Here is a 17,221-nt window from a genome sequence, read left to right as displayed (position 1 = left end):
TTACTAAGCAGATTTGGGGCTGGGTGGGTGTAGGGGGTAGAGTAAAACTGTCAGGTCCGATGCTGGCCCCAGTGGCCGTGCTCCCAGGCTCTGGGTGAGGAGGACTCCAGGAGAGGGCAGATGAGCGGGTGCCCCATTTGGACAGCTGCGTCTGACGTGATGCACAAGCACCAGCTGCAGGGGCTCAGCACCCACTGGATGCTCAGGGATGCCATCCTGCTCTGAAAGGGGTAAAGGGCAGGGTGCAGGCTCTGGGTTGGGCCCCCACTGGCACAGCTGCAGCTGGTGGGACCCCTCCCCAGGCCTCCATTTCCTCATTTGTACACCAAGCCCGGTCACCGGTGGTAGGGATGGCCATTCACAGATAGTGACGCACGCTGAGCAAGCCCTGGTGTCCTGCTCGTGAGACCCACCCACCAGGGGTTTCACCTCCAGATTCCCCAACTTCTGAAGAGCCTTTCCACTCCCACCAAATATATTTACACCTGGAGCACAGCACCAAGCTCTTAAATTACAGTCAACCCGATGACAGAGGCTGTCTTAGTCGATGACTTCAGTAGTGCACTTTCCTGATTCCAGAGCCTACTATTTCTTTCCTGCCCCCCCCCCACAATGTTTGAAGACCCTCAAAAAGCTGACAGGGCAGGGGTCTGGGCACTGCAATACCAGCATCACTCCCAAGAGCACGTGGGGCACGTCGAAGGCGCCCAGTAAGGACCTGCTGACAGAACAAATGACCGCACAGGGGGCAGTGTCTGGCCCCTGCTCCAGGACTCAGGGCCCTGCCTACCCACTGCCCAGGAGGCTCCCGGCTTTTGGGGGACCGACGCAGCTGTGCCCCCCATTTATCCACAGGCCGTTTGGTCCCTTCCTCACCTGTGACGTGGAAATAACTAAGCCAGTGCTGTAGGTTGGACCAGGTCTCCCAAAAGATGTAGGAGTCCTAACCCCAGTACTGAGGATGGCCCTTATGTAGAAATAGGGTCCCCGCAGGTGGAATTGAGTTCACACGAGGTCACTGTGGATGAGCAGGGGCCCTAATCCAGTGGCGGGTATCCTTATAAGCAGCGACACCAAGACACACACAGGGGAGTCGAGCTGGGCAGACGGGGCAGCAGAGAGAGTGACGCGGCCACAAGCCAAGAACGCCAGGGATTGTCAGCAAAGGCCAGGAGCTGGAGAGGCCAGGAGGGGGCGTGGCCCTGCTGATACCAGGATTTCAGGTGTCTGGCCCCCACAGCTGTGAAAGAAGAAACTTCTGTTGTTTCAGCAGCTCCAGGAAACTAACACGGCCAGCAAACTTCAGTCCAGCCACTGTCTGTGGCCAAACACTCTTAGGGAGCCAACCAAAGAGGTACACTAGGGCAAAACACCAGTGTCAGAATTCAAGGACCAAAGGAAAGAGAAAAGTGAAGACAAAAAAAAAAAAACTTTCCCAACAGAAACAAGCAGGGTTTGTGAAGGAAGGCAGCTGCGCCCTCTGCCGGCCAAAAGGAGAAATTGCTCCCAAATTGTCCCTGGCGGCGCTTTCTTGAGGTCTCCTCGTGGAGACTTAGCTTTGAACCTGGCTTCCCTCCACTCAAGCCACAACCTGGGTTGGGTCTATGTGTAAGACCGAGCCCATAAAATGACACAGGGCAGTGCTCAACGCAATGCCAGCCGCCACGGCTTTTTTGTAAACAGCCAACTCTTCTAAAACAACCCATTTCTCCACTCGTGGTCTCCCCACCACCCAAAAGGCACCCACCACAGCTACTGCCAGAGAAACAGGTTGTGGGCACCTGGGCATCCTGGAGGTGACCCAGCCATCCCTAGAGGACAGTCCACTCTCAGGCTTACAGAGAGGAAAGCCTTTTCAAGCAGGACCTGGGGCCAAACACCTAGGTTTGCAATTGGGTTCCAGCTCTTTCTAACCGTGGCCTTGGGGACGCTCCAGGAGAGCCCGCCTCACGGGGCTCAGGTGTGCTGCACAGCACCTGGACCTGGCACGTGGCGGGCACCCAATACACGCCATCAATGCAGAGTTCTCTGGAGCTGGAATCCTTTGCCATTGATATTTCCCTTACCTGCCCCTAGTACATCCAGGTGATTGGGGAAGAACCTGATAAGATGTGGAGATATAGTACAGAAGGGGGGCAAAACCAGGGAAGGGTCACCCCCAGATACCTCTTCTTGCTCAGATGTGGCCTCTCTCCAAGCCAACTCGGCAGGTGAACTCACTGCCCTCCCTGCTACGTGGGACAGGACTCCCAAGGGTGTAAATCTCCCTGGCAACGTGGGACAGAAATCCCAGCATCATGGGACTGAGAAAGCCTTCTTGACCAAAAGGGGGAAGAGAGAAATGAGATAAAATAAAGTCTCAGTGGCTGAGAGATTTCAAATAGAGTTGAGAGGTTATCCTGGAGGCTATTCTTATGCATTATATAGAAATTCCTTTTTAGTTTATGGTGTATTGGAGTGGCTGGAGGGAAGTACCTGAAACTGCTGAGCTGTGTTCCAGTGGCCTCGATTCTTGCAGACAATTGTGTATTTACAGTGTGACTGTGTGATTGTGAAAACCTTGTGTCTGATGCTGCTTTTATCCAGAGTTTGGACAGATGAGTAAAAAAGTATGGATAAAAAATAAATAAATAAATAAATAAGGGGTCAAATAAATTGGGTAAAGAAAATACTAGTGGTCAATGAGAGGGAAGGGTTTGGGGTATGGGATGTATGAGATTTTTCTTTTTATTTCTTTTTCTGAAGTGATACAAATGTTCTAAGAATGATCGTGGTAATGAACACACAGCTATGTGATGATATTGTGAGCCATCGATTGTACACCATGAATGGACTATACATGTGTGAAGATTTGTCAATAAAAATATTTTTAAAAAATCAAAACAGGAAGGGAATGGGGAGCAGCGTCTACAGGAGAGACAGAAGACAGAGCCCCAGTCTGCACCTCATTTGCTTCATGGCCAACTCTTCCCCGTGCTGTCTGCTGGGTCCTCTCTGCGTGAAGCCCTTCTGCTTCTGTCCTGAGTACAGTTTACATGCCTCCCTTGTCGTTAGGGATGCACTTGACCTGTTTCTAGCCAAGAACAGAAAAGGCACAGGCTTTGGGGGCCGACAAAGGGAGCGCACCACTGCAGAGAGGGCATCTGACAGCGCTGCGGCTGCTTTTGGTCCCGGCTGTGCAGCTCCCTGCCCTGGAGGGCTGGGTGGGGTCTGGGTCTGCAGAGCCTCCCTGGAACCACCACCAGGAGGACACAAGGGACAGCCCAGGAAGGAGGCCCTGGAGCCTTCCCTGCAGACCCGCCTGCAGAAGGCACAAGCCTCCCCGTGGTTTAAACCTCTGCTAGTTGGGTTTTCATTAACTTAACACCTGAGGAGCTCCTACTACAGTTACTAATGCAGCTACCGCTCAAGACAGCCATCTGTGGCAGGGAGTAGCATTCTCCCACTTTGCCAACGGGGGGCTCACAGACACGGCCGGCCGGGCCATGCAGCAGGGCCGGGATTTGGACCCACATCCCCCACCCCCGAGCCCAGGCTGTTATGTGCAAACATGTCCTGACCAGCACATGTAGGAGCCCCGTACATTTTTTTTTATCCCCCTGAGAAAATCATTGACTTGAGGAGTAGGCAGCTCTGGCAGGATTTCACGACAGGATTTTCTGCAGAACTGTGTAACTCACAAGGACCTTGCATGCACTGCCCTGCAATTCCACAAGGCTTGGGGGGGGGGGGGTGATTATCCCCTCTTTACAAAGGACTTCGAGGCTCAGTCAGGGGACGTAACTTACTGAAGGTCCCTCTACTAACAAGTGACAGCAACTGGACAGGAGAGGATTCCTGGGTCCATTGTACCATCCATCCAGGGCCCCCACCCCATGCCCGAAGCTCTGGCAGCAACCCCCAGCTTACAGCGCAGCCATTCACTCAGCACCAGGCCCTGCCCTTCCCTGCAAGGACCAGGGGAAGGCTCAGAGCCAGCTGCAGCTGGGGGCAGGGTGGGGCAAGGTGCTTCCTGCAGCATCACAGCGCGGAGACGGGGCTGGGGAGTGACTGGAGAGGCAGGCCCGGCTGGGAAGGGGCCAGAGACTTCCAGAGAGGAGATGACTATCCTCTTCCTTGCATTTTCCTTGACCTTGACCAAAATTGATTGAGCACCTGCTCTGTTCCAAGCACTGCGGTCCCAGCAGGGAACCAAAGCAATGCAAACCCCACCCCACCCTCTCCGGGCAGACCATGGATGGACAAACAGGGATTTGCTGAGCAGGTACACGAACTAGGTGTCCCAAGGTCCAGAGGTGTCACAAGCCAGAATGGCAAAAGGTCTACAAGCCTGGCCCGTGCCATGGAGGGCAGCTGGGGAAGTGCCCCTTCGGGCACACCTGGACTCAGCCTCCATCCTGAGAACGCGGGTGGGCCTCTCATGTCCACCGAGGGCAAACCCCATCTGAAAAGCACACCTTCCACGCTGTCCCATTTGCGCCCATCCTGGATTAAAATTCACAGGCCAGATTATGTGCCTACACAGAGCGGTATACTGATCGTTTGAAATGCTACGCGAAGGGGAAATCAAAGTAATTGCTGGTAAAGTGGCGTGGATTTGGGTGTGCAGACCCGTGGCTGCAGCAGCCCAGGACGCCGTGGGAAGGCGGGCGTGTGCTTACTCAAAGCTATGGTGCCCCATTGGCCTCGACTGCAGATGCGGGAAGCAGGTGCCAGCGCCCCAGAGGAATTTTAGGGAATTTAAATTTAAATCCCTCGTGCTGGTTCTTCCAAAATGGCATGCAACCCTTGGTGAGGTCCCAAATGATGGGCAATTTTACCTCGATAGTTGTCAGTGGTTCTCAGCCATGAGCAATTCAGTCCTGGGGGGAGGGGGGGCGCATTTGGAAACGTCCGGAGACATTTTTTGATCATCACATCTGGGAGGGATGGGGGGTGCTCCTGGCACCTCAACACCCTGCAGTGCTCATGAGGTCTCCCCACCCCACCCCCCACCCCCAGCACGGTGCCTGGAAACATCCTAAATGTTCTCAAAGGAAGACAGCTGACCTGTGGATGCTACATAGCAGCTTTCTCCTTAATTAACTAGATCTACATATTCGCACATAATTAGAGCTCTAAATTGGAGTGAATGAGTAAACTGCAGAGTTACGCTATGATATCACAATCACACACTCATACGCACAGTACTAAAGGTTTCCCACAGGTTCTATCCTTAGGAAAACGAAAGGAGTTTAGGACAGCTCTAGCCTCAAATTGTAAAGAGGTTATCTCCAGGACTGGGGAAGGGCTCGGCTCCACAGCCCAGACACCTGAGCTGACCCTGGCTTTGGCAGTAATGCGTCCACTCCTGCGAGAAGAAACTCGCAAAATACTTGCATGATTAGAATTTTTTAAAATAAAGGGCAAATCTATGATCCACTTCCACAATTATGCTTGTGGCCTGAATCGTTAGATTTTGTACTTTTTACTTTCACTTTTCAAAGAAGTAATTCATGTTTCAATAAAGGCCTTTGTAATGCAAACTTTCCCCTTCCTCGAATTTCAAGTGCACATTTTAATGTGTTTACTGGATTTATCCACTAAAAGAGAGGTATTTCTTTCTCCACGGGATGCTGCAGAGCTGGGCTTATTGATTTACTGAAGAACGTGATTTATATTACCCACGCCTTGTGGCAGAAACAATGTAACAGTTCAAACACAGCATGGGGCCTCATCTATAAATTACAGAAAATCCATAGAACTAGGTTTATAGGCAGTGCTTTAAAAACAGATCCTAAGTTCTGAAGAATCAACCTGTACAAACCTAAATAATGGTGGAATGTGTCAATATTCATAGAAGCTGTGATCTCTTCCCAAGCCCACCATTCGCTAAAATGTGTGTGCACTAGAAATCTACCGTGTCTACTGGGATCTTGAATTTGAGGAGAGCAATTATTTAGGGAATTTAAATTTCTGCGCCCCCAGCACCCTCCATTCTCGTATATTAATAATAGGGCCAGGGTGTCCCACGGCACACAGGGGCTGAGAACTTCTCTGTTTAGCAGAGGCCATTCCTGAAGTTTGGGGGAAGTTTCTCTTAGCATTTTACGCAGCAGTTGTGGGGGTCCTGACCCCCCTGGCTCTCATCAAGGGCAGCCTGGGGGCCTGTGTAAGCTCATACTGCCCTCCCAGACTGCAGGGCACAGGGGAGGGAGGATCGTGAGGAGAACTGGAAGGATCTAGCGTGGGGAATCCTGCTCCACTAGAGCCTGGAATACGCAGCAGAGGTGCGAAGCTGACCCCGCACGGCACTGCCCATGCAATCCCAGAGAAATGACCCGGAGAACATGAGGCCCTTGTTTTGGGGTTGAATTGGACAGTTCTTTCATTCACCGACGCCCTTGTCCATTCAAAGCATGAATTCACTGGGCGTGTGGTCGGTGCCAGGCATCCTGCAGAGGGGAAGGGAAAGGAGGAGGGAGGGGACAGGGAAGGGAGAGCAGGGGGAGGGGAGGACAAGGGAGGGAGAAGGGGGAAGGGTGGGGGATGGGAGGGACAGGAGGGAGAGGGGAATTTCCTCCTCATTGGCTTACTCCAGGTTCCTTGAGGACTCCGTTCCCAAGTTCTCGCGTGATTTTCTTTTCTCATGTGTATACTCATCTGTTTTTCTCTCCACATCCTCTACCTTGGACCGGAGGCTCCTATGCCACGGGGTCGTGACACTCCCCCTGGCCAAGCAGTTCCCCAGACATCCTTCCACCCACGCCTCTTGTGGCTTGCCTTCCTGCCAGGCTGGACCCATCTCTGCCTCTTTTCCCAAGCACGCTAGGCTCACTGCCAAGCTGCTGTTCCAGGTGGGGGCATTTCTCCTGCAGCCCTGCATAGCCCCTATCCTCCCGGCTTTCTGGAAATTTCACCAGCCAGTGTCCACACTTCCTGCAAAACTGAGCTTGTTCTGCAAGTGTGGCCTTTCCCAAGTCATGCAGGGAGGCTGAGCAGTGAGCAGTTTCCAAACAGCTCTTGCACCAAGATATTAGGCTCCATGCCAGGGTGGGTATTTATGAACCATGAAGTTTCCACCCATAAATCCACAGATATTTCAAACATCTGTCTTTCTCCCTCGCCCCTACCCCCAGCCACCTGCCCACAATGCTGGCAACAGGCAGCAGAGACATGATCCCAGGATGTAATCCAGGACCAGAGCTGCAAGTCTCCAAGAACACGTGCGAGTGACAGCAAACAAGGCACCTGGCAGGACTCAGAGGCTGCAACTCAGATGGAGAGGAGTGAGGAAGGCCCGTTCCCAGGCGTGGGGGCTGCAGCTGGACTCAGCACCAAGGCTAAGGTTACAGGCCAGGACCTTCTTAGGTCAAAGTGGTAGAAACCAAACTAACAACCTTAGGCAATAAAACCGTCTGAGTTTGCTAAGGTTGCCAAAATGTAATATACCAGAAATGGGTTGGCTCTAATGGTGGGGATTTACTAGCTTACAAGTTTCTGGTTCTGATGCTGGGAAAAATATCTCAATCAAGGCATCAACAGGACAAAACTTTCTTCCTAGAGAAAGGCTGCTAGCGACCCGGGGTTCCTCTGTCACATGGGAAGGTACATGATGGCATCTGCTGGTCCTTTTCTCTCAGGTTTCCTTGCATTCAGCTCTTGGCTTCTCCATCTGTGGCTCTCTGAGTTTTTGTGTGTTTCTCTCTTAGCTTCTGGTCCTTTATCTTCTGTCTCTCTCAGCTGCTCTTATAAAAGACCCCAGTGAGTGGATTAAGATTTACCTGCGGCAGGCCTTGACTGAAAACAATCTAATCAAGAGGTCCCACCCAAAAGAGGTCTACGCCCATAGGAAATGGTTAAGCTTTAAGAACAGGATATTTTCTTGGGTACATACAGCTCCAAACCATAACAAAAACCTCCTGGCCCCAAGGCCTCAGTCTTGTGTCCCTCCCCTGACATTTCATTCCCAGATGGCTATGTTTATGCCCCATGCCCTGGTTTGAAAGGATGTATGTCCCCTAGAAAAGTCAGTTTTAATCTAAAACCAATTTCATAGAAGCAGAATAATCCCTATTCAGTACTGTATGTTTGAAAGTGTAATCAGATCATCGCCCTGGAGATGTGATTTAATCAAGAGTGGTTGTTAAGATGGATTAGGTGACGACATGTCCCCACCCATTTGGGTGGGTCTTGATAAGTTTCTGGAGTCCTATAAAAGAGTAAACATTTTAGAGAATGAAAGAGATTCGGAGAGAGCAGAGAATGCTGTAGTACCACGAAGCAAAGCGTCCACGAGCCAGTGACCTTTGGAAACGAAGAAAGAAAATGCCTCCTGTGGAGCTTCATGAAACAGGAAGCCAGGAGAGGAAGCTAGCAGACGACGCTGTGTTTGCCATGTGCCCTTCCAGCTGAGAGAGAAGCCCTGACTGTGTTCGCCATGTGCCTTCTCACTTGGGAGAGAGACCCTGAACTTCACTGGCCTTCTTGAACCAAGGTATCTTCCCTGGATGGATGCCTTAGATTGGACATTTCTATAGACTTGTTTTAATTGGGACATTTTCTCAGCCTTAGAACTGTAAACTAGCAACTTACTAAATTCCCCTTTTTAAAAGCACCCATTCTGTTTGTGGTATATTGCATTCTGGCGCTAGCAAACTAGAACGCCCCAGAAGCCTCAGGCTGACAAATCGCATTGTTCACCTTGGGAAAAAACAGGGAGCATGGCAAAGGGGCCATTGCCGCTTGTCTTTATTTCTCCTGTACTCAATAAGGAAGCCGCTTTTCCCCTATAAATTGTCTGATGTTAAAGAAGCTCCAATTGGCTAAATCCTGTGAGTGAGTTGAAGAAAATTACTGAAGGGAGACAACCAGCCACCATGGGGCAATTTTATCTTCAAATAGGTTCTGTTCACTCTGATCGTCCCTACCTTATGGAAGGGATACGCCTGTATATTTTTTATCCAGATTACTATTTTTTAACTGAAGTCATTTGCATTCACTTTTTTATGCCTATAATTTACTCTAATTATCTGAGTTAAAAATGGAGAGTTTAACACACCCGATCATATAAGGCAAATAATTTAGCAGACATTTAATTCTGCATTTGAGCCACCCATGTGATCACGGTGACAGGGCAAGGCAAGGCTGTCGCTTTTCCCCAACACAACCTCTGTCTCTCCACCCACTTACAGGCTGTCCATTCTATACGTGGTCAGGTTAGACGCTGAGCTTTACTCTGCCCAACAGAGTTTTCCTTTGAAAAACTGTCCCTCTCCATTCCATGTGACCTTGGCAGGCTGATGTCACACCTCAGGTCACAGAAAGAGGCACAAAGCCAATGCTGCATCCATCAGGGTCCTGCCAGGAATGGGAAGACAGCTGCCTTTCTCTGCTGAGAGTGCTAAAAAAGAAGAGAGCATGTGGCTGGGGCTGCTGGTGGTATGCTTACCCACCCCAGGGTGAGAGGCTGCCTGGCCAGAGAGGAAAGCCATGACAGACCCCCAAATCAGCATCATTTAGCCCTCTAAAGACAGCTGTGCCTGAAGCCCAGCGTACTCAGACATGCTCAAGGCATAAGCATCAAACACCGGTTGATTTGTGTTCCCATCACAATCAGGGGTGCACTAGCTGAGGCTGCTTGTCAGCATGCAGCACATATGAGTGTGTATGAGCTGCCAAGGACACACACAGTCCCAGGGCTGTGGATCTTTACCTGGTGGGGACAGCCCCAGGCCTGGGCTATGGGGTGCTCTGCACCTAACCACTCTGTCTTAGGTCAGGGTCCCTGGACAGAGAGCATGAGTCAAGGATTCTCGTGCCAAGATTTATCGGACAGAATGCATCAGGATATGCCTCTAAGGAAGTGACAGAAGCAAATGGTGCAGGGGAAGGAGCTCAGCCAGGATGTGGTCTCAACTGCAGCCCAGCCTCTGCCTGCTCCCACGGGGAGCTCTGAAGTGTGAATGGGCCACAGAATGGTCCCCCTGGAGGCAGGCAGGCCAGGCTTTTGTGCCCCTGAAGCCAGCAGGCCCTGACCACAGTCTGCCTCAGGGGGCCGGGTAAAACCCTATAGGGCAGCTATGAGCTGTTAGCAGCCAACACTCACCGCAGCTGGGGAGTGAGCTGCACTGGCTCAGTGCAAGGAAAGTAACTCTCCACAAGGACAGAAGCAGGTGGAATATGCAGGAATGTATATATTAATGTGCCCCTTCTTGGAGAGTTGTCAGAACCTGGGCTCTGTGAGAACTGAGGTGGGACTCCCCTAAGTAAATACAGGGTGGGGTCCCTGGGTGGAATTGTATCAATCAGGTCTGTATTTGGCCACAAGGGACATAAGCCTAGGGGAGAAAAGAAAATGCCTGGAACAAATAGAGGTATTACTTTCTCATGTAATGAGGAGCACAGAGGAAGGAGGCTGGGGCTGGTGCGGTGACTCCACATGGCAAGTGTTTCCACGCACACCCAGGCATCACCACCACATCCAGGCAGAAAGGGGACAGGGTTGAGGCTACAGCTAAAGAGAGCAGCGTGTCTGTTCCAGGTGGAAGGGCTCTCCCGAGGCCCTATCGGTGGCTCCCATTCAGTAGTTAGCTGTGTCACCTGCTCGCCCCAGCTGCAGGGCAGGCTGGGAAATAGCTTTTCCCATCTGAGTACAAGCAGAGAAGGAAAGAACTGAACCTGAGTGAGCAATGAAAATTGGGACTGCCATTGGGACCCAAGAGTCAATTTGGCTCAGCAATTTCATCTGTAGATGAGGAGATGGAGTCCAGAGAGGTCACCCAGGCCAGCAGGGACACAGCCAGACACACGTAGATCATGTGAAAGCAAGGTCAGTCCAGTGCACGCGGATTTATTGAACGGTGTGCGCGCTGCTGAGTTATATATGGGGAAGGCGGCCAGCTGGCCAGGGCAATGTGGTTTGGGGACTGGATTCCTGCACCAGGTTGTGCCCATCAAGCAGGATTTCCAGGACAGGCACCACCCTGGGGCGCAATCATGGGGTGCAGGAGGTTGTAAAGTTGAGCAGTGCCTAACCAGTAGGGCACCATGAGAAGGCTGTGGCTTTAAGAGGATGTTTTTGCCTTCAAGTCTGTTCAGATGCACTCCCTGAGCATTATCTGCTTGGGAGATTAACACAATCCCCTACAATTCTGGGAGCTTGTATGGTGTCTGACCTTCTCTAGGTGACTATCTCCCTGCACCCCTTCCATCCCTACCTGTGGAAGACCCCATGGTCCCAAAGTCTATGGAGAAAGGGACCTACAGTCAAGAAACCTACAGAAGGGACCAGCCCACACCCTTCACCCCTTCACCCCGGGGACAGGGACACAGGACGAGGACACTGGGGCAGCAGACCACAGGCATGGCCGAGATCCCAGGGCTGGGAAGGTGGTTGTGCTGCCTGCTGTCTTCATCGCAGCAGGGCCCAGACGGCCAGGACAGGGATTGCAGTGAGCAGAGGGCTCCCCTCCAGAGCTCCATCTGCAAAGGACACCTTGGTGGGGAGAAAAGAGAGCAGCAGACTTGAGGGGAGATGCCTGGCTCTGCTTTCTGCCTGCACCCCCATTCCTGGCCATTTGAGTCTCCATCTAGGCCCATGAGGCATCAAAGGGCATGGACGGAGACAGAGTGGGGGCTGCCAGCTCACGGTCCCCTCTCTGCACCTACCTGCAGGAGGCTGCGCTCAGGGTCCAGGCGGCGGTCCAGCCGGTCCTGCAGGGGTGGGGGCCACCCACCGTCAAATGCCTGAATGGCCCCATCTGGGGAGGGAGGGGTTGTGGATGGGCTTAGCTGGCACCCTTAGGACAGGAGCCCTTCCTCAGGGACTAACCACGAGATCCCTGGCACCTGGCGTGGGCCCTCCATGTGGAAAGGATAGGAGGGCAGGGCGCGTGCTGGGGCTGGTTCCAGGAACTGATGCACAGGGCAGGGAAGAACACAAAATGAGGACAGCTCTCATCTCAGCTAAGTGCCCCAGGAGCTGGATGCTTCCAGCCTCACAGGGAAGGGTGACCATTACCATCGCCATTCCAGAAGGAACACAAAAGGCTTGGAGGAGTTAACTCTCCCCAGCAAGTCCTGGCACCAGGCTTGAAACTCAGGCCCCTTCACTCCCAGACTGGCTGAGCCACTGAGAGGCAGATCCACGGTGGGGCAGGTGTCCCTTGGAGCTGGAAACTCCCCACAAGTGGCTGATGCAGGAATCTGGCCTCGTTCAATCCCACACCCTCAAAAACTTCTGTTTTAACTCATCCCCTCCCCAGCCTGAATGACACACGGAGGATTCCTCGTGGGGTCTGTGACCCCGTCTCCGGGAGGGACAGGAAGACCGAAGACCTCAGAGCGGGGAGTGAGTCTGCGTGGCTGCCACACAAGCCCAGATTTCCTCACCTCTGAGGTGGGCCCCCGCCGGGCCAGGTGGCTTGTCAGGGGACAGTGAGCGCTGTCCCCACCCGGGCCACTCACCCAAGCAGCGGTTCCTTGTAAAGAGTCCGCGGAAGGCTTCGCACTCCTCAAGCCGGTTTCCGCTGGCTCCACAGTCGCACCAGGGCGCCACGCGGGCGCTCACGTTGTCCACGAAGTTCGGGGTGACAGCAGTGCCTGCGGGGCCCCCCGAGGGCAGACTCATAGATTCATGGGGGGGTTGCAGCCCACAGCGAGAGCCCCTCCCACCACCCGCGCCGGATCGGGGCCGCTCCTACCCACGAGGCCTGCGTAGGCGCGCCAGCAGCTGGGGGCCTGGTCCCGCGAGCAGCCGTCGGGGGCGCCGGGGGCGGGCGCGCAGGCGGCCTGAAAGGCCAGGAGACGGGGCCTGCGGGCGCGGCGGGGGCGTGGTGAGCCCGGGGGCTCGCGCTACCCCCCACCCCCGCGTACCCCCACCCTCCGCGCACCCCACCCGTACTTGCAGACGCGGCTGTGCTCGCAGGCGTTTAAGGCCACTTGGCAGGACGGCGGCGGGGCGCCGGGCCGCGAGAAGGCGCAGCTGGGCACGAAGGTCTGGCGCCGGCGCTCGGCACAGGCGGAGCCCGCGCACGGGCAGAAGAGCAGCGCGAGCGTGAGCGCGGGCGGCCCGCGGGCGAAGAAGCGCCGCAGAGCGCGACGGCAGCGGGCGCGGGGGCAGCCCCCGGGCGCGGCCCGCTCCAGGCACCGCGCCACGTAGTCGGTGCGCAGCTGCTGGCACCGCGCGTCCGCCGTGCACGCCTCGGCCGCGGCCACGCAGCGGTTCCCTCTGGCCGGGCTCGCGGACCCTGTGGGAGTTTAAGGAGGGGGTGGCTACCCTCGTGCGCCCTGCACGTGCCATTCACCCCGCGGCCCTGCACGCCGTGGGCGGGGCGGGGGAAGGGAGGGGTGGGCTGAGAGGGGTGCAGGGTGCGGCTGAAGGCGTGGCGGATGGCCCTGGCCCGCCTCCCTCGCGACGATGGGCAGCCGCGGATTCTGGGTCCGTGAAATGCAACAGCAATGGACGTTGCCTTCCCAGAAATCGAGGCACTTTTCCTCCCTGGTCCCTTGCCCCATGAAATGAGGCACCCGTTCAAAGAAGAGCCCACGGAGCTCCTCCCACCATCACGTCCCTTCCCCACCCCCACCCCACAGGGTAAACAAAGCGAGACTTCTGGGGATCTGGCCAATAGAAACGTATCCAGTGGCGCCGAGGACAGCAGCCCCTCCTCAACCCCCCTCTTCTTGACTCGCGAGACGCCTGACCCTCTCTCCTGTCCCTGGGGACCCTTTGGGTGGGTCTGTAGGTTCCTGGTGCTAACTGATCCCTGGAGGCTTAATGGCCTCCTCCTGCCCCTGGTGGCCAGAATGCCCACCCCAGCTCCTAGCTCTTTTGTAATAACAGGATTCTTGCTGGGTTTTGTGACCCTGATTTTAGCTAAGATTTTAGCAATGGAAAATTTTCTCAACCCTTCACACTGATGGGCCCTTTTGCGAGTCTGACTGGTCCTGCCCCATCTGGACGCTGGTTTCGAGCCGGCTTCTCCACCCTCCACCAGTCAGGAGAAAGGGGGCTTCCCACAAAGGCTCTGGCCCACTCAAGAAGGTCCCTGATTACAGGACACAGGGCTCTGAACTGAGCTGCAGGGTTCAAGGACTCATGAGTGGTTCCAGAGAAGGCACGAAGCTGGGTGATAAGCAGCTCTTCGCTGGGACGGAGAGGGCACTTGGCAGGGCAGAACCACACACCAGGGGGTTGGTGGGCGGAGGGCGAGTTCTACCTGGAAGGGTCACCGCCAGGACTAAGTCCAGCTATTCCCTAGTGCCTGGGTTACCAAAACCAGGGCCACTGTCTCACCCCTGGGTGCTCTCAGCCCCTGGAGCATCTTGGCCAGCGAGACGACTTTTTGCCACTCTGAGTGAAAGTGCCCAGCCTGGCTCCACACCACCCTGCTCTGTAGGAGTGGGGCGGGGGGTGTTGTCTCCTGCTTCAGGGCTGGTGGGAACCCATCTCTGGCACTGGTCACCCCTTGCAGGCTGTGAATTGGGAAATGGGGGTCATATGATTCTTGCTGTGGCTTTAGTATGGTCAGCTCTACACACAGGCACAGGACTGGCAGGCGCTGAGGGCTGCGGTGGGGAAATGAGTGGAGGGGATGCACCACAGAAGGGCTGCCTCTCACCTCCAGGACGCACAGAGTGGCACACACAGCTTCGCCCAGCACCTCCCTGGGCCTCAGCCACACCCAACAGCGCCCAGGGTTCCCTAAGGTCTCCAGCCCTCCTCTGCTCCTTTGTTTCCTCGTTTTCCTCCAGGAGAAAAATTATCGGGCCTCTACCCTCAGAAGGGCTCATCTCAGCCCAAAGATCCCTTCTGACTTGAACCTTTGCCAGATTCCATTCTATCTACCGCACCCTGTAAAGTGGCCCCTCCCTGGGTGATGCCCCAGATGAGGAGGGGGCAGTAGGAGCAGGTGGAACAGCAGATGTGGGACACGGAATCACTGAAGTTGGAGGACTGAGAGAAGGGCCAGAGAGCAGGGAGAGGGGAGGCATTAGGAAAAGAAAGTTCCTGGGACAGAGATGCCAGGACAGGACTGGCGAGGGGTGGGGGGAGCTGCTGCAGATCCCACAGTGGGAGGGCTGCAGCGGTGTGCAGTCCCCACACCCGGCACCCCACAGACACACCTGCCCCACGCCAACACCTCTTCCTGCTGCTTTTCCCGGAATTACCCTCTTGCCTCTGCATCCTGCCCCCAGGGGAGGAGGCAGTCGTGGACGCTCACCCAAAAGCAGCAGCAGCAGCAGCAGCGTGGACCCCAGGCGGCGGGCCATGTCACCCGTGAGCCCAGGCGACCGCACCCTCCAGCCAGCTGGTCCCAGGGCCCTCCTGAGGCAGAGCAGCAGGTACCCCCTCCCCAGAGTGGTGGAAAAGCAGGTGTCCGCTGTTAAGTGCAGTCCTGCTGGGCGGAGCCTTTGCGGAAGGAGTGACCCCACCCCTCCCTGTGCCCACTCCGCCTGCTCCCTCCAGATGGATCCGGCTTTCCAGCACCTGGATGGGCTGCCGTGGACCCGACACATGCCCAACCCCCACCACTACCAGCATACAGCAGCTGTAAGCCACAGGCCAAAAAACCTGTCTTTCTCATATTAAGTTATGAACTATTGGCTTTAAGAACAAAATAGCATTGTTCTTTTCCTTTTTTCATCATTTTATTTTTAACTTTTTATCGTGAACTAATTTTAGACTTGCAGGAAAACTGAAAAAATATGGCAGTTGCCCTTATGCCTTTCTCCCAGCTTCCCCTAATGTTACTCCTTAGATAAAACCAGAAACTAGAAAAGTAGCACTGGTACAATACTATTAACTAAGACCTTTTGAATTTCATGTTTTTCCACTAATGTCCAGGACCCTGGATTACATTTGGTGTCTCCTGAGACTCCCTCAATCTGTAGAAGTTCCTCAAGCTTCAAGCAGCTTGACACTTCTGAAGAACGCTGGTCGGTTATTTTGTACAGTATCCCTCTGGGATTTGTCTGATGTTCTCTCCTGATCAGAATGTGAATAGCATTATCTGACAATCCAAAAAGTTACTTGGGGTGGGCCATGGTGGCTCAGCAGGCAGAGCTCTTGCCTACCATGCCAGAGACGCGGGTTCAATTTCCCATGCCTGCCCATGCAAAAAAAACAAAAATAAAATAAAATAAATGGTGAGGGTCTCTACAGCTGCTGAGAGGTGGTGGGGTAAGGAGGCGCCTTCTCCCCGGGACATCAACGCCAGCCTGAATAAGAAAAACAGTTTCTCCTCCAAAGCCATAGCATATCAGCTATCCAGAAATGCCACTTTGGGGAACAGTCTTCAGGAGAACCTAGATGAGCTACTACGGGACTCTCTAAATAAGGTACAGATTCTGCGATGATGCGTGGATTTCTTTTTTTTTTTTTTTTTTCTTTTGCATGAGAACAGGCACCAGGAATCAAAGCCGGGTCTCTGGCATGGCAGGCAGGAACTGTGCCTGCTGAGCCACCGTGGCCCGCCCTGATGCATGGACTTTTGTATTGAATGATGATGAATTCAGGGAGGTGACAGAGCTTATTAAAGTGGATAAAGTGAAAATTGTAGCTTATCATGGTAAAAATGCTGGCTCCAATACTACAGAATGAGTAAGGAAAAATGGCTTTTTTGTGCCATCTTCTGTTGTTGTTCATTGCTTTTTGAAGAGAAGCCGAGAAGAGACTATTTTATTTTTTCTAGCAATGCAGAAATGACTATACTGTGCTCTACTATCAGAGAATTCAAGTAGAAAGGAGCCTCTTAATTACCTGTATTATACAGCATGAAGAAACATAACTTTTTTTTAACGGCAAAATCAAAAGTTGTTGCTTTCCTCAGAATATTCATTAATAAACTCATTTTAAAACTTAAAAAAAAATGTTGAGATCAAAAGTTAAACCTAACTTTATATGGATATTTACTAATGCTATCACTTTCAAAATATGAAATTTTAATATTTCGAATATATGAAAAGGTATAAAGAGTAATTCAATGAACACTCAAGTACTTATTAACCAAAGAAGAAATCATCTACTGCAAATACAGTTGAAGCCCTGAGTCCCCTGACAATTCCTGTGTCTACTTCCAATCCCCTTCTCTGCACTACTTCCCAGCTGCTACTTTTGTTTGTCTTTCTCCCAGATTTTGTTTTGCATATACGTAGATTTTATATAAATAGTTCATTATACCGATCACTCAGAAATTTGCTTTTTTCTTTTGCCCAACATTATTTGAAATGTTTTCAT

The 17,221-nt window shown here is 53.2% G+C and overlaps 1 protein-coding gene across 1 annotated transcript; it reads right to left on the bottom strand.

The window, feature by feature from the left end:
• Positions 1-10,537: 10,537 nt before the first annotated feature.
• Positions 10,538-15,255, bottom strand: GFRA4 (GDNF family receptor alpha 4). The gene is made up of 6 exons (XM_077161478.1): positions 15,207-15,255; positions 12,884-13,229; positions 12,684-12,793; positions 12,448-12,582; positions 11,650-11,741; positions 10,538-11,476 (listed from the first exon to the last, which is right to left on the bottom strand). Exons 1-6 carry the CDS (start codon positions 15,253-15,255, stop codon positions 11,393-11,395), a joined length of 816 nt encoding a protein of 271 aa, XP_077017593.1. The 3' UTR covers positions 10,538-11,392.
• Positions 15,256-17,221: the final 1,966 nt, after the last annotated feature.

Source organism: Tamandua tetradactyla, chromosome 1 (genome assembly GCF_023851605.1).
Source record: "Tamandua tetradactyla isolate mTamTet1 chromosome 1, mTamTet1.pri, whole genome shotgun sequence".
NCBI lineage: Eukaryota > Metazoa > Chordata > Mammalia > Pilosa > Myrmecophagidae > Tamandua > Tamandua tetradactyla.
Note: the sequence above shows the minus strand (reverse complement) of the source record. Positions and strands in the feature narration are given on the sequence as shown.